At 46.2% G+C, this 16,463-nt stretch overlaps 3 protein-coding genes across 3 annotated transcripts; 1 reads left to right on the forward strand and 2 right to left on the reverse strand.

Moving 5' to 3' along the window:
- Positions 1-912: 912 nt before the first annotated feature.
- AOL_s00004g579 (uncharacterized protein) lies at positions 913-3,658 on the reverse strand (the record flags this gene model as incomplete). The annotated part of the gene is made up of 3 exons (XM_011119228.1): positions 913-2,069; positions 2,135-3,276; positions 3,345-3,658. 3 exons carry the CDS (start codon positions 3,656-3,658, stop codon positions 913-915), a joined length of 2,613 nt encoding a protein of 870 aa, XP_011117530.1.
- Positions 3,659-9,323: 5,665 nt separating this feature from the next.
- On the reverse strand, positions 9,324-11,124 carry AOL_s00004g580 (uncharacterized protein; the record flags this gene model as incomplete). Its single annotated transcript, XM_011119229.1, has 3 exons — positions 9,324-9,596; positions 9,661-10,660; positions 10,769-11,124. 3 exons carry the CDS (start codon positions 11,122-11,124, stop codon positions 9,324-9,326), a joined length of 1,629 nt encoding a protein of 542 aa, XP_011117531.1.
- A 4,692-nt stretch (positions 11,125-15,816) lies between these two features.
- On the forward strand, positions 15,817-16,096 carry AOL_s00004g581 (uncharacterized protein; the record flags this gene model as incomplete). Its single annotated transcript, XM_011119230.1, has 2 exons — positions 15,817-15,825; positions 15,854-16,096. 2 exons carry the CDS (start codon positions 15,817-15,819, stop codon positions 16,094-16,096), a joined length of 252 nt encoding a protein of 83 aa, XP_011117532.1.
- Positions 16,097-16,463: the final 367 nt, after the last annotated feature.

Below are 16,463 nucleotides of genomic sequence, written 5' to 3' on the forward strand. Positions count from 1 at the left end.
ATGATCTGGGAGAGAACAATATAAGACGTTTTGCGTATTCGTTATTTATCTATGGTACTACAGACCACTATGGCCTCAATCATGTACTCCTTAGCGGTTAGTAGATACCATAACAATTACCCAGACTCCCCTCCGCGAGTCGCCTTTATAAACTGGGCCATGGGACCCTGCCATGCCGTCTACCCCGCCATTTGGCCCCTCGCTACCATGCCGAAAGCTGTTTCGCCCGGCTAAAATGAGTTGGCATTTAACTATCCTACAAAGACAACGTCGGGGCGGAATAACCTACCTCCACCTATCCCATTGGCGCATTAGGGAGCTAACCATGGTACCTCGAGTGTAACCCTGAAAGGCTCCTCCCGCCAAACTATCGTTAGAATGCCGAAAGCTTATCTATTTAGTGTTCTACGTACATTCAGGCTAATTGAATCATTTTATTGTGTGACTTTACTTTCTTACAGTAATGGGAACGGGAGCGGGAGTGGGCATCTGCTTGCTGCTAAGGTCTTCACGGGAACATACATATGACAGCTAGGAGCTCTTTGTTTCATTCATTATTAATATTCATTAACTTCGGGTAGCTATGGTGTACGGATAAGTGAACAAGGAATTTCGAGCGCTTCATTAAATGACGCTGAAAAACAAAAGGCTCGGCCGAAGGAAAGGGGCATACGCTTCGTTTAAACGGCGTGGATGTATCTCAGCTCTGCGGGCAGACAGGAGGGAAAAGTCAAGCAATAGCAAGCCCAGGAATTCAGCGTTTTAGCTAGCCGGCACAGGAAAGAGGCATATACTGCACTGCCTGTGGGCCTAGAGTCAACGTCCTAGGTTTAAGTTAAAATATCATAGTCATTAAAACGTGAGAGGAAGAAAATTTTTGCTTAAAAAAAAAACGCCTGGCCAAGGAATCGATTACATCGGTTGCTTCTCCGCGTAATCTGGTGGGTTGACCTGCTGGTCGTCAACAACAGGTTCCCATTGGACCTTGCTCTTCTCGTCAACCCAGGCGAACTCATCGCTGGCAACGATATCAAATGTCTTGCATCCCTCTATCTCCTCGGCACTGACACCAGCTTCATCTTTGGCGAGCCAGAGTACCGGTTCTCCTGCAGCCAAAGCTGGGTGAACGTAGGCATTCTCGCGTTCCTCGGAAGTATAAGTATACTCCACCTCATTCTGAGGGATTAGCGCCCTAGCGGAAAGGTATGTCGCGTAGACGTGTGGTTGGAAGAATTTCTTGATCATTGAAACTTTAGGGGGCGTTTCAAGAGCTAGGGCTGTAGGAGCGGCTTTATCACCGTTCGATTCGCTAGTTGTAGCGGGGTTATTCTCCGAAATCTGGAGATTTCGTGGGAGAGGTTCTAGCATAGGACCGAAGGCGTTTGTGAGGGCAATTTGGAAGAGGATGGTGAGAACCAGGAGGATGATGGAGAGAATTATAGGTCCCGGAGCGGTGCCAATAATAAACAAGCCAATCATACAGATTTCCGCGAGGTAAACACCGGTAAGGGTTTGATAGAGAGCACGAGGGTAAACCATTCCTTTTGTATCAATGCTGTTGTCGTACACAAACAAAAGGTTATGCTTGTATGCGAGGTAGAAGAGTGTCAAGCCGATGGTTGCAAATCCAAGAATCAACGGGGCGATTGTGGCATATGTTAGAGCAATGACGACGATATTGGTATAGACTGGGAAGACAGTTCCCCATCCTAGCCCAGAGAGCTTGGTCCATCGATTCCACTTCTTACGAGGTGTGCTGTCAAGAATAAAACTGAGTATTTTACCGACGATTAAGCCAGCAATTTGGAGGAGGGCACCAGCAGAAACGGACAATCCCTGCAAAAGCATGTAAGAGATATAAAAGTTAGATGCCTTGGGTATGTTGGTAGCCAGAAAATTTGTAATTGCAGAAGGGCTGGTAAGATTAAGAATGCTCTGGATAGACGAGGCCACTGCGGACGAGAGTGTAGTCACAAGGAAGACCTGGATGACTTGGAAGGCGAAATACGAATTCTGGACATGGAGCTCGACGTGTGAAAGGGATGGTTTTCCGACGATTCGGGCACACACTAAAATAAGAAAAAAAGTATGGTTAGTCATGGATTCCCGCGAAAGTTGGATCCTAAAGACATACTGCGGAGGATGATTGGCAAAAGCGCCATTAAGACAGCCAGCATAACGGCTGGGAGCAAACCAGTGATAACTCCCAGAATAGCTGAAGGGATCTTATTAATGAACCCGAGCCAAGGGAGTTGACAGGTAAGGTAGTTGATGTTTGAAATAGTACCGACGACGGCGACCGGGAAAGACCAGAAAACAATGAGGGCTGCAATAAACGCTGTGACCAAAGTAATTTTCACAAGTCTCTCCCACCATTTGAGCCGTAAGCTGGACCAGACAACCTCGTCAGGAGTAATTCCAATATATCGTGGTGCCATGTGCAGAGGAAGGTTGCTTGCTAGACACTGGAACGCAATTTGGGCAGCCTGTTGAGTAGTGAATTCGATGAAAGCTGAATTCATTTGCTTGACTTGATCCGTTCGCTGGCGTTCCTGGAGATCCTTGATTTTTGTGTTCAAGGCCTTTAACTCAGTACGACTCCAATCAATGGTGTCAACCTTCTGGCCAATGAGGAACTTGAGCTTATGCGACGGTCTATCCTTTGCTGGTACCCATCTGGCGCCGACTGACCCAGTTTCGGCGTCGGCGTCGCCAGCAGTGCCTTTCTTGATAGCGAGCCTGCGATTTTTGTCTGCAGTTCTGATGTACTTGATTTCGGCATTTTCCAACTTGATAGCGAGCTTGTCGCGTTCCTCGACAGTTTCCTCGAGTTCTTTCACATCCGTATTGATCCAAATACGAGCGACGTTGTCGAATAGTTTCAGCAATTGGGGGACACCGAGGTAGTCGTCTGGGATCGAAGTTACTAGGAGGGTACGAGCGGAGACTCTGTTGGCGTACATTGAAGAGCAAAGGTACGCTTGTCTAACAGCAACGAAGTGCATCATCTCGCGGTAAATAGTAAACAGGACGAAGCCAAAGAAAAGATAGGCGGCCAAGACGTGACCAAAGTACCAATTCTTATGAGTTGCCTTGTTAACGTTACCCATTGCGAGACTATCAAGCTGCTTCTGCCCCGCACCACCTGTGAGGTTTAGAGGGAAGAGGATAGGCCATGTGATAAGGCAACCGACCAGGGTCATAACAATGCCGATTTTGAGATATCGTAGGAAGAAATAGGAATCCAAGGATGTTTTCTCGATGACATACGATTCGCTGTGTCAAGCCTGTGTTAGTAACGACTCTCCCAACAGTCAGTTAAATCACTTGAAATAGATACGTACTTGATAGCAACCAATGGCCCAACCCAGGAAAAAATACCATCTGGTAGTGGATCGGGTCGCTTCTCTTTCTTGACGGCGCCGACATATGTTCGAGGGGCATATTGACGACGTTGTGATACTCGTAGGATGACAAATAGAATGACCATTATACCGAAGATGGCACCATTGATGATAAATGAAGATAAGAATCCAGATAACGAGTTCGACTGAGTTGTAGCCGATCCAATATTTTGATCACTATTCGGGTCTGTGATATTGCCGCATTGTGTGGCACGCTTGACCAGCCGGTGGAAGACATCGTGATGGTAACCCATTTTGGGGGAGATCTGGTGATTTGCCGTTCACCGACGGAGGAATAGGAGAGTCTAATATCAAGGAGAGTAGCAAGGTTAGTGTTAGGTGCGCGGACTATTAGAAATCTCTGTAAACAATGGTTGATGAGAATGATAAGGATTGTCAAGGAAGGGGGAATTGTAGGTGGTTATATTGTATTCTTGCTGAAGACGATAGCAGCATTATGTCACAGCCAAGATGCGTGTTGTTGCAGGGAACAGGGCTGACGTTGGCCTCTCCTGGCGTGTGTTTACCTGCCCAGCCAGTACATAGTAGAGGCATCCAGCGCTATCAAGCTATCGATCTTGCCCTGGACGAGTGTGCACCCGACTCGACTCCACGAAAACAAAAACCAGAAAAAAAGAAAGAAAAAGGGAAGGGAAGGGAAGGGAATTGGAAGGGAAGTTCGATTTCTCACCTGCAGATGCCCGAACTGAGAACTCACTGGGGTACTGTTGACAGCCAACGTTCGAGACCGTCTACGAATTGTCCGAGGAGAATTTGAAAAAGCCTGTGCAGGAAGGAGGCATTGCTGGTTAGCATTGGACATGACCTTGGGATTTAATACCCAGTGAACTGAAGAGACAGCCAGCCGCTGCAAGCCCAAACAGTGGGGGAAAATGCCGGTCTATGCACGTCAAAACACAAGATTCAAATCCTATCACAAACCAGGGTTTGTTCTTGCTTAACGCCGCGACGAAACCTGGCCGGTGTCTTGCTACATGTACGGTGGGGTGATACGTACGACTGCCTTCAGCTGGTGGCGCTCGCTCCGTTTCCAATGGGCCTCACCACCACGGGTCAAATTACAATCCTATATGATCAGAAGCTAACCGTTTGGCCATTAATAGGCAGATTCTGGAGATTTGAATGCAAGGAGGGAGGAAAAGATGGTGGCAGAGAAGGAATAGAAGTAGAAGTTTATTATTCTAACCAAGGCAAGAACCCATTGTCATTTATTAATGAGATCCAGGCACCGTGGTACGGGACAGTGCGACGTCTGATTTTTTTGGCCGATTGCAATTCGCAACTGATCATCGTTCAATTACATAACCCTACCTCTTGGGATCAAGCATTCCAGTTGACCATTTCCTTGCTTCATATATCTGTCGCTTGCATGCAAGAAGGAGGGATAGACGGGACAAGGCCCTTTTGCTGGTGATGTCAGCCACTTTTTTGACCCGATGGTCATTCACAGAAAAACACGTCTTGCAGCAGCCCACACATGCAGGCAACCCTGACCTGGTCGCGAATAGAGTTCACAGACTTGAGAAGTAAAAAATCTTCTCGGTGTCGCTAGCAGGGCTGGTTTTCGATAAACATTAAACTTCCCCGTTGGAACAACAGCAATATCGATCCCGAAAACGATTTCGGGTGGGCTCAACTTCTTTTCGAGGAGCGGGAAAAAACTCCTGATTCTTAAAAAGAGCTATTTTTCAACCTGCAAGCGACTCGCGTGACTGTCCTTAACTTTGCCTCAGTTTGGGTGTACATTTTCATCGTCGATAATGATGTTGGAGGAACCGCTTTGGGATATGCGGCGCTGGTCCTTAATTTCCCACGCATCGCCAAGGGAGCGCATCGCCAAAAAAAACTCCCTGGATCGAGCCAATTCCAACCAGTTGACTAATGAGTTGAGAATGTTATCAAGCACGAGTCCGGACTGATATGTTATGCATCTGCGGGTGGTACGCACATGGAGTATCAATATCAGGAAGGGCCACCCGACTTTCCCCACAAACGTATCGATAAAATGGTTAACAAAGCTGTCGCTCTTTCGGTGAGACATCTCTCGAGTACCTCGGGCTAGCTAAGCTTAACGTTTGCCACTATTATGCCCTGGGTTGCGTAGACCAAGCTCCTTCGACGCTATGACCGTATTGTGACGACGAATTGAATCAACATCGGACGATTCATCAAGAAAAATACTTCATCCTTTGTCAACTAGCATTCGAAAGCCCTTCATGTCATACTCCATGAACACCAGATGTTTGCACAGCCCTGAATCCAGACCGTTTCTCGGGGAAAATGATCAAGCCACAGGCGAGAGCTCTAGCCTCCACAGCCACCTCTCTACAAGCGAGTTCCTAATTAAGATTAAGACACACAGAAAATAATACGATGGTGTATTGCATGAGTGCTTAACATGTTATACATACCCTTGGGTATATTAGACCGAAATGACATCGGTTAGACGACTGCTATTTCTAGCGTGCGTTCAAAACCACTGGTCGCAGACTGAGCCCGCATAATACGTTTGTCACACCATCATTGTCCCAGATTCATATATGTAAGTACTTAGGTAAGTATATATGCTAACTTACCCAAATACACCTAATCAATATATCTGTGAATATTTCCGATTCTCCAGCCGCACCAACGTATACATGCAGATGTGGCACCAGGGTGGCTAATGGATTTGGGATACAGGCATATGACCAAATTTACTGTCGGAGATATCAAAAAAGTCTTTGTCGTACATATCACTGACAAATCCCTCATAGTCTAAGTAGGTACTCCCTAAGCTAGGTGCTTACTTTTGATCGACAAGATCGATCGATTTTCACCCCAGGCCTGCTGAGTGTAAAATGCAACAAAGAACAACACGATGTGCCTTTATAGACCAAGGCGGTCTCGTAACTAGAACGTAAGACCGAAGTTGGTCTTGATCATAACCCTAGCAATATCCTTAAACTAGGCACTGGGTGTTAGTGCCTAATTGACAAAATTAACGTAATCCCAAACTCACTTACATTTTATCAGTTTTACTCACAAGGGCTTTTCTCCTAACTTCCCGAACACACCCGTAATATATGTACATGTGTAGAAGCATTATCTTCGCAAAGCTAAAGCTGTCGAAGGGGCACCTAGCTAAAATTTATGGCCATAGATCTAACACTTTGCAAATATTTATGTGGCCTGTGAAATAACGCCTTTCTATATTTTCCCTCATGCGAGAACGGGGACCGCCTCCCTTGCAGCACCCCAGGCCATCTTAGATTAGACTACAACTCTATGATTCACATCCATATTGCCATTCTTCAGTTTTTGTTTCCTGAAAGCACCACATTGAGGCCGGCTTTTTGATCTCGGCCTATGAATACGAACCTGACTTCCCACAGATTACCCTATAACTCTCTCGATGCATACAATATCTAGAGTGTTTAGGCTTCCAAAGAGTAGATCTTGTCCGCAATAAAACGTGAAGGTTAGTTTTGCCCGACTTTTTAGCATAGGTGACAAGAATCAACTTCGCAAATTCGTCCTCAGGGTTTATAATGTAGTCGGGAACCGGGCGATCTCCACATGGCTAGCTCTGTAGCTAGTCACCGTCTTCCTCAATCCTTTTTTCGCCTGCCGTTAGGGGATTGAGCAGAAGAAGAAGAAGAAGAAGAAGAAGAAGAAGAAGAAGAAGTGTTTTATCATCGTGTTCGCCACTTATGTCTCTGGCATTGAAATTTGTCTCGTACCCGGACCTGGAAGCATTGAAATATCAGAACGTTAACAAGAATTCTTATCAGCTTCTGACTATTCACAGTCATAAAATCCACCAGTATCGGCCTAGAGTCTACACTCTCGCCCCACATTTACTAGATTGTCGAAACCTAACTCCATAGGCAATCAATCATATTGTATTTCGCTGTTATTGTAATTTACGGAATGGGAAACCGTAGCCTTCGAGTCTTGATTACCCAACACCATTGGTAAGGATTTTTAAAAAGTGACCTTGATACCGGTGTCCTTGATGCAAGAACTTATATTTGTGTATGTGTAAAAAAAAGTATGGATATATATATAATTACAACATTAATTTTGTGAACATGAATAGGTTGACTAGGCAAGTCCGATCCGGGTAATGATATATTATATTGCTAGGAAGTGAATATTTAGGATAATATTCAAGGTAGGTCGACGACTAGAGGGTATGAAATGCCCTCAGATCTAAGACCTCTATGCTAGTTATAATATCTCGACAGTATCCACTGGATCCATGGAAAGAGGTGTTCCCCGCAAAGCCTATAAATTGAGCCATGGGCGTCCCTATTTCGATATTTCCTAGACCACTCCCTACTACTTTATAATTAATTACTAACTTCCTCTATTAATCCCCATCGTTCGGCGGCATCCGGGATGCGTAGTTGTCTGTATTATTATGGCTTCGTAATCGTTAACGTTTGGCATCTGTAACTTTACTCATAATCATATATGGCCGCACATATGTCATTACTTCCATAAGTTCCAAAATGTGAATTATTTTTGAAGCTTCTTTAGCATATTTGGTATAATTTTAGATAACGCCCACCTAGGTATATACCATTAAGTGACTCGAGATTAAGGGCTCCCAAATCAGGGGCCTGGAGGTTTTAGAACAATTTAATGTGTCTAGGTACTTGACCAGGTTTAGTCAAGTATGCATATTATATAAACTGCAAAGTATATACAGATGACCCTGGAGAACGAAACTACGACAGCCTAAGTACTCGTCCACCACAAACGGAATATCGATGAAATATGTAATGCGGCCATTTGATATGTAGCAGTAAAAACACTGATAATTATGATATTAGTTCGATCACGTTATTCTCAAGATAAATGTCCAAAGAGTACAACATAGCAGCGACCTAGCTAAGTACCAAACATTTCATGAAAGGATTGATTGACCAAGATAGACTTTTGTATTGCATTCATCGATTGTATTCTCCAATTAAACATCAAAAATAAACTTTTGTGAGATTAGGAAGAAAGAAAGGCGATAGATATCAAAGAATAAAAAAGGAAACATGAACATGAGAAACTCCATCAGTTTTTGTTGTGAGAGTCATACAAAATAATCAAAAGGCGAGCCAAAAAAAACTTCGAACAGGTCCTCCACCCCAAGTGTATGTATATCGAACAAGAGCAACCCAACTTGGCCGAGATGACAAGATCTGATTCTAAAAAAAAAGCACGCAGACGAGCCTGAAGGATAGTGTTGCAGTCGCGCTGGTGCATTAGATAATGGTGTATAGAAGGGGCAAAATAAAAGAAAATAGATAAAAGAAAATAAGAAAACTCCTTTCCTGTCCTGACCATGGACAATTCTTTTGAGGTGGTGATAACAGCAAATGAAAACGCCCATCAATTTTTTTTTGTGCAAGGGGAAACAAGATTTCTAACCGGTAATGGGAAAAATGAAACTGCAGGCTCGGAAAGAGAAACAAATGAAGTTGAGAGTAAGCATCTAATCGTAAACTATGGGCCCCCTTTCACACGACTAGAAACTAGATTTCTGAAGTAAAGATGAACCATAGACTTGGTCAATCTGCGAGCTACCATGAAGCGGCTCCCCCGATCTGAATGCAATTGGAAGAGAGGTGATGTGAAAAGTGGAGTCATTAAAAGCGTCTATGTGGGGGCTGTACAGGAAGGATAAGGACGCGCTGTGGTCAGTTGGAGAAGGAGGTTGAGTAGAGATACTCGCGCGAAAATAGGTCATGCGGAAGCAGGTGGCAAATAGCAAGCATGCGATGCAGCCGAAGATGAGACTTGTGGGCGAATCAAACAGTCCGCGGCTATGACGAGGCTCGCTGAATTTGCGCAAAAATAATTTGCCAAATTAAGGCAGAATAATATGGGGAATCCCTTTGACCGTGCTTCGTCTGTCGTTTAGTAGTCCTCGCCAATGGCATCGTCAAGTGGCGTCATACCACCACCCCCCATACCGGCCATCATGAGGCCGGCTGCGAACTGGTGATTCGAGTGTGCACGATGGTATTTCAGGCCGTTGAGATTCTTATATCTCTTGCCGCAAAATTCGCACTTGTAGGGTTTTTCTTTTTCCATGCCCATTGTTCCGGGATAGGGAATTGATGTTTCCGGGTTGATGATGCTGTATGTACCATCCGGGTTTTGGTGAAGCGTTTGGTTAACGTGGCCATGCTGTCGAAGTTTTTAAGATTAGTCATCAATGTATAACTACACTTGGAGGGACTGTATAACTTACATTCTTGTGGTACTTCAGCCCGTTTTGGTTCTTGTATGCCTTCTCGCATCCGATAACCGGGCATTTGTAAGGCTTGTCTTCCTGCATCGCCCACAAGCTCTGTAGAAGAGCCTCGTTTCCAGGTATGCTCGCTCCAGGAACATTGTTGCCCATGTAGCCCTCGAGGTTCATCCTCCTTGCGAGTTCATTTTCCCTCGCAGCCCTCAACTGCTGTAGACTCATTTGGGGGAATCCCGGTGCACGGGGGGCCATGTTACCCATGGGGTTGAAAAGATGCTTTCCGGGGTCGTTGATTGTCATATCTAGTTCGTTTTCCATGTAATTCAGGTTCATTGCACCGAAATTCGATAGATTTTCAAGTTCATTCTTGATATCGGTTGGGCCAGGTGTACCCGGGCCGGATGAATCCGGAGATCTATATCGATCAGTGGCGGGTGTTGACGGGTTAGGCATGTTCGGGGTGTTAACAGAAGAAACTGTAGGATTGTTCATGAGATTTGGCGGCATTTGCGTTGATAACCTGAGCCCGGCCTGCTGGGGTATCATCTGGTTCATGTTTGGTGGCGGGGTCATGTCGTCGTCATCCATCTCCATTTCTTCGGCAACATCCACGCCTCCCCCGCTAGCAGCACTCATGCTTCCTAGCCTATCGTTCCTAATCGAGATTTGCCCTTGCGATTGTTGAGCCATCTTTTGGTGGTGCAGTTGCTGTTGCTGGACTAGGCGGCTTAGGCCCGCGGACATGCTTCCCGCTAGGTTTACGGATGCCGTGCTATTGTTCCTGGTGAATTCCCGGACATTTTCTGGAAGTTGCACATGTCCCCCGGTTTGAGAAGCGTGGACCTCCTCGTAGTGTTGCAAGAGATCATGTAGCGAGGGGAGCGTCTTGCCACAGCATGAGAAATCCCGGAAGAAATTTGCCTCAAGCTTTGGAAGATAGGATGACGAGTGATAGGATGGTGATTGATAAGAAAATGGTGATGTCCCAGTCATGATGATACTATGGTAAATAGGAGTTAGGTTTAAAATATTGGCTTGTATTTTGGTATGCCCAAAAATGGGTTATTTTAAAAGATGAGGAAGGGGGAAATCTCGGGTGTCTACATACTCATCTCGAATCCAGCTTCCGACGCTTACTCCTCCCCAGCTCATGCCACCATTTACGAGGGAGCCTCCTGGTCCGGTCTGGGATTCTCGTCGCTGGAATTTACCGCTGTGGTTTACTGCCGAGGCGATACCTCCGATATTTATGCCTTGGCTAATCGAGCCCCGCTCAAACTGGGGCCCTGCCGATGTGAAATTTGAGGGCTGGCTAGGACTGAAATTGGACTGTCTACCCGCTTCTCCGGCTGCTCGCAGGGCAGAGGTAAGATTAGAGGTGATCCCGCCAGAGTTGGGACGGTTTGCAGCAATCGGAACCGCGGAGTGCGCCGACGGTCTGATATCTATTGGGCCGGGAGCCATTATATCTTTTCGCTGTCGTTTGTTCGCAAACGTGCAGCAGGTTTAAGTTTAGAAGATGCCGGAAAAAAGTTGTTGTCGCTACTACCCGCGAATTCGGCGATCTATTCGAGGTTCTTCTGAGTATGTATAAGGATATAGAGGTAGTTAATTTTGTAATCGGCGGATTGATATCCAGATTGTGGTCTGGTTCGAGATAGGGTCAAGTCGGCGTTTAAGTCCGATACTTATATAAAATATATAAAGGATGTATCCGATGTGGTAATCTTCTGCTGCTAGTGTTCAGGGTAAGATTACCAAGATTCCGCAAGAGACGGTTTCGTGAGTCAGCAAGGTTACTGGATAGGCAGCGCCCAAGAGAGTTCACAGGATCTATTGTAACTGTTGTTGCGGCTAGTCGGAAATAGCGGTGTTGGTCGAAGTGGGAGGCAACAGCTTTTGATGTTAACGTAACCGGATCGAAAGAGGAGACAACTTTCACGCCAAAAAAAGTTTCGAGTCTACGGTCCGGGGTCTGGTAGGATTAGAAAGATGCCGGGAAATTGTGAAATCAATGGCTGGAAGGAGCCGAGGTGGCACTGAAAGGACTATTTATGAAAGATGCCGCGAGTTGTAGCGCTCTAGGATGCCTTGTTGGTCGATATGAGGATATAGCAAGCGGAGCTATATCGTCTTCGAGATATGAATGAATAATGATGTGGGCAGGAAAGAGAAGAGCTGAGTGGAGTTTGGGTACCGAAACAACGGATTGAAGGGAAAAGGTACTTTTAAGAGAATGGCCCCAGTTTGATCCGGTCAGAAGGAGGAAGAGCTCGAGCAGGCTGGTTAGGCTGGTGTGCAGACACGACCGAGTAGGTCCTTGCTAGCCGCCTTGGTGGCTTCCCAGTCCAAGCTAGTTTGCTGGTAACGCAACCTGGTCGCAATGTATTCTCAAACACCTGAAAGTTGCCTTCCAGAACAATTCCGAATACCCAGAAGGCACAAGCTATCCCCGGAGTAGGGCGGTTCGGCCGTTTTTTTGACACACGGCCGGCTTCGTGGGACGGGATTGATCAGATATTATTACCCTGCGGCTTCCAGTTAAGTGAAAAGCCCGTGCGTACGGTTGGCGCTTCAGTATTGTGGATACAATCTGATATTGAGGTCCACCGATGCAAGAGAGGGAGGAGAGCAAGAGAAAGAGAGGGAGAGCCTCGACGGACGTATTAGACCCTCGATTCCTCGGTAAAACTGCACGGTACAATGCAATGCACGGCCTAGTAATATTTGGATTTGAATTCAAGCGAGGTTCGTCGTCGTTCGACGAGTCGGGTCCGCTATGTCGCTGAGGGATTTGGGGGGAGATTGCAATTGGAATCGGTAAGGTCAAGGCAAGATACAACCTGCAGTGCTAGCTAACGGCTTCTGATAGAGCGAGGGATCTCTTTTGCTCTGCAGTACGTCGGTATCAAATATGTGTGCAGCGGTGTCTCGTGGTGGGTGCGGAAATATAGATATCCCGGCTTGGACCTGCAGAATTCTAGTTCTTATCCGGCGGATATATGTCCCTGAAACGATGTCAAGACGATGGACTGATCCTGCAGCCTGGGGGTCGTCGTACGTAATGAATCGATACCGAATCAATAGCAAGCAACGTTAACAACAAGTCAACAGGAACAGCTAGCAACAGCAATCAATCGAACACATCCAAACTCCAGCTAGGATCTTGGATTAATTCGCATAAAGTCAGTAAGGGCCTGCAAGTATGTTGTGTGTAAGTCTGTACCTGTGCACCACAACCCCCAGGCTTAGCTCAGACAAAAAGTCGATAAAAGGTATCGGACCAGATCACAAGATATCATATTATCATGCAGGCTAAGCTAGGAGTGTGGTGCGGGCGTGAGAGATCCGGGGAAGGACGCAGGAAGGTCTGTAAGCCTTTAGCTCGAGTACGTACCTAATATGTATGAAGTATGTATGAGGAAGCGGAATGTGACAATGCAGTTTGAATGTCGAGGACAAGCTTAAGAGCTGCAGAAGACAAAAAGGAAAGTAAGAGCGACAGCCTATCGTAATGTGAACCTTGGGAGTGGGACCCCTTTCAAACCGGCAGCATACTTAAGCTAGTTAAAGAGTAACTTAAGAATAAAGTATGCTCCTTCGATCGAATGCTTCTTGTCCATAAGATTAATCTTTCCTGTGATAGAGTTAGTGGTTGTGGTGGTGTTTCTGATTCAATCCAAACCGTCCATAGCAAGTTAAACCCGACCAAATCAATTACACTGCTCCACCGGGCGGACGGTCATGGCGCTGGTGGCTTCAATCAAGACATCCACATTGCAATTGCAACCTCTTCTCGAATTCTCCCTCGCCCTCACAGACAATCCGGCCCGTGGAAAATAAATACTACCTCGTCACTGAGACTAATGAGATCTAACCCGCCAGGCCAGGCAGCTCCGGCGGGAAATACCGAACTCTCGCTTGACCTACCCTTACCTCGAGCTATGGGCGGCTGTCGCACATCAAGCACCGGAAAAGGACACTGGGGGAGTATAAAGTTCTCTGACTCGCAAAGGGAAGCCCAAACCATACCATCGACGGGTGTTCTTCGTCCAGCAAGCTGCAAGGCTGCTCCAAAGCTAGTTGGTAGGGCGAGTGAAACAGACGCGCCAAAAACAGTATATTGTCCTAAACGGGTCAACCTGGGGAGCACTTTAAAGTTCTGAAGTCCTTTTTGATCGTCTTGTGGCTGCATGCCTCGGATCTATGATACCTACTCCACCGTACCGGTGTCGACATTTGGCTTAATGCAAGGCCAATCCGCCATGTCTTGTCACAAACGAATGCCGCCACTGGCCACGAGGGAAGTTTCACAAACAGCCTGTTCAGGCCCATCCTCATATGTATCATGATGTGCTCTGGAAAGAGATTTGCCATGCGTAACTCTCCTTTCTAGCCACTCAATCCAGATACTATAACTACCCCCATGTGGTAATCAATATATACATCGTACCTGTATATGCATGTTCATTCGGCACCATAACCTTCGAACTACCGCAGAAGTTGGCCCAGGTCGAGACCCCGAGAAACATGCCATGCCAAGCTAGCATTGGTCCTCAGTGCTCAGATATCCCGAGATTACCCATATGTCGGCTTTCACATTAGGACAATGTATTGCGAAAAAAGGTCCCGGACCAGGTGTAGTCCGTAAGCTTCGCCGATTGTCGAGCTCCAGCAATGAGCGTTTTAATCGTTCCCGTTAAACGATTTAGTTTATGCCTTCTGAGCTCGAGCTGCTTAAACGGAGACTTGTGCCAGCACCCTTGACCTATTTCCCGCCAGAGACAATGCCAGAGGACCCTTCATCCATTGGCCTTGGCACCCAGGATGCAAATATTGCAAATGAAGACGGACGATGGGTCGTGTGCTTCTCTGTTGAGCTAGCTCGACGCATAAAATTTCAAAAGACTGGTGTGAGAAGACTGGTGGACAGCTCCGTCCATAGTACCAGTGTTTGACACGATCTCAGAACCTCTGGAGCTCTTTCCTTTTTGCATGAGGCTTTAAACGTGGAAATGGTAGGGGTATCCTCCGTGTCGGGTTCGAAGGCAGTTGCAAGCGAGACTATCGAACGATGTTAGATCTCAAAAAAAAAAAAAGTAGTCGAAAGCCAAAGACATGTGAAATCCTCTCGGGAGGTTTCAGGGAAACCCCCAGTACCGTACATAGGACTTACATCGATTATTCTCCACAAAGGACGGATTATCTATTTGCCACTACCGGACGATTCAATGGGGTCAATGGGGGTGGCAGTATCATGTAAAGGTTACTTAATTGAATGTCTAAGTCGAACACCACCTGGAATACAGCCGAGTGGGACGCAGTACTCCGTCAAATATGCTGAATGTGGCCCACCGGCTGAAGGATGCCGATGATAATAGCACGGGAGTACTCCGTACATCCACATGTGCTTTCACCTGTAGGTAATGTACCTATACAATATACACACGTGGACATACATACTTAGATATTATGACGTTGAATGCGTACCTACATAGTACATATGTATTTCACATAGGCTGAATAGCAGTTCCAGCGGTCCCGAGATTGAAGCCTGCCCCAGCCGTCTGGATCCAAAAACCCAAGAAGTCGGTCTCGACTATCTGGCTTATTCCAAGACAGAACATTCTTCACAAACTAAAATTTAATCACTTACTTCTTACTGATGTTTATGAGACATATCAGTACTAAGTATATGCACCTGTATACTACCTATACAGTGGGTGCAATACAATACATCATTCCATTGCATGTTCGGGGCCGTCTTTTTCTCCCAACTCAAGCCATCTGCTGTTTGATTTGCGTTGTTTTCCTATTTGGGACACCAGCCAATAAGATCGAGCGGAAAACTTCAATGTCAGAAAACCTGGGCAGCACAATGTCACACAGCATTCCCCAACTACACGCAACGACATCCCACTCCACCCCTCCCCCAGGCCTCCCTCGCTCGTCGGATTGGGTTTACTCTCCGGTGGACTAGTCCCTCCTCCGTCTACCTTGCAATCCTCCTGATTGATATCGTCTCTCGTCATTCATATACGATGCAATAGACGTTGAACGTGGAGGTAGACCTCAAAAGATGTAAATACCACCCACCTAGATATCCTTTTTTCCTTCTGATCCCCATGTTATAACCCCAGTTACTCGTATAATCGAATGCCGGATGTTAATATACCTATTCTGTAGTCCTTAGTTCTTCGAAGTCTACTTGATATCAGACCAATTGGTCTCCCAATTCTTCCTCAATGCCGTTCCGGATCCATCCTCCCCGGTCGATGCTCACAACGTCCATATTCTCGACGACGGCTATTATATCGTTTCTCGTAGTCGGTGCACCTCACATATTGCCCTGTCCGGTGGACTCCCGGGTGGCAGCGGACGACGGGAAGTCGACGATGAAGCGCCGGAAGTGTCCGATGCCCCGAACGAACGATGAGGAACAAGTCACGGCGGATAGCAAGATCACAATTGTAAAGGAGACTAGGAAATAGGAAGATCGATGGTAAGGGGGTTTGTTTTGTTTTCGTTTTTGTCTATTACATGACCGTCATAGCGGGGTTGCTGTACAGATTATTCTATTTGCGATATATTGTATATGTTGTATATACTTGGTATTTGGCGGTTCAACCATAGCCAGCCCGGCCCTCAATGGAGATGAAAGCACAATTATAAAAATATAGGCCATATATGGCCACAGTAGTACATACTTACTTATACTTCTTATTAATGGCTGGCGCTCGGATACTATATATATTCCAGCCTATACTGCTACGCAAAAATCTACGAGGCTGGTCAAAGAATCC

This window comes from Orbilia oligospora, assembly GCF_000225545.1.
Source record: "Orbilia oligospora ATCC 24927 unplaced genomic scaffold scaffold00004, whole genome shotgun sequence".
Taxonomy (NCBI): Eukaryota; Fungi; Ascomycota; class Orbiliomycetes; order Orbiliales; family Orbiliaceae; genus Orbilia; species Orbilia oligospora.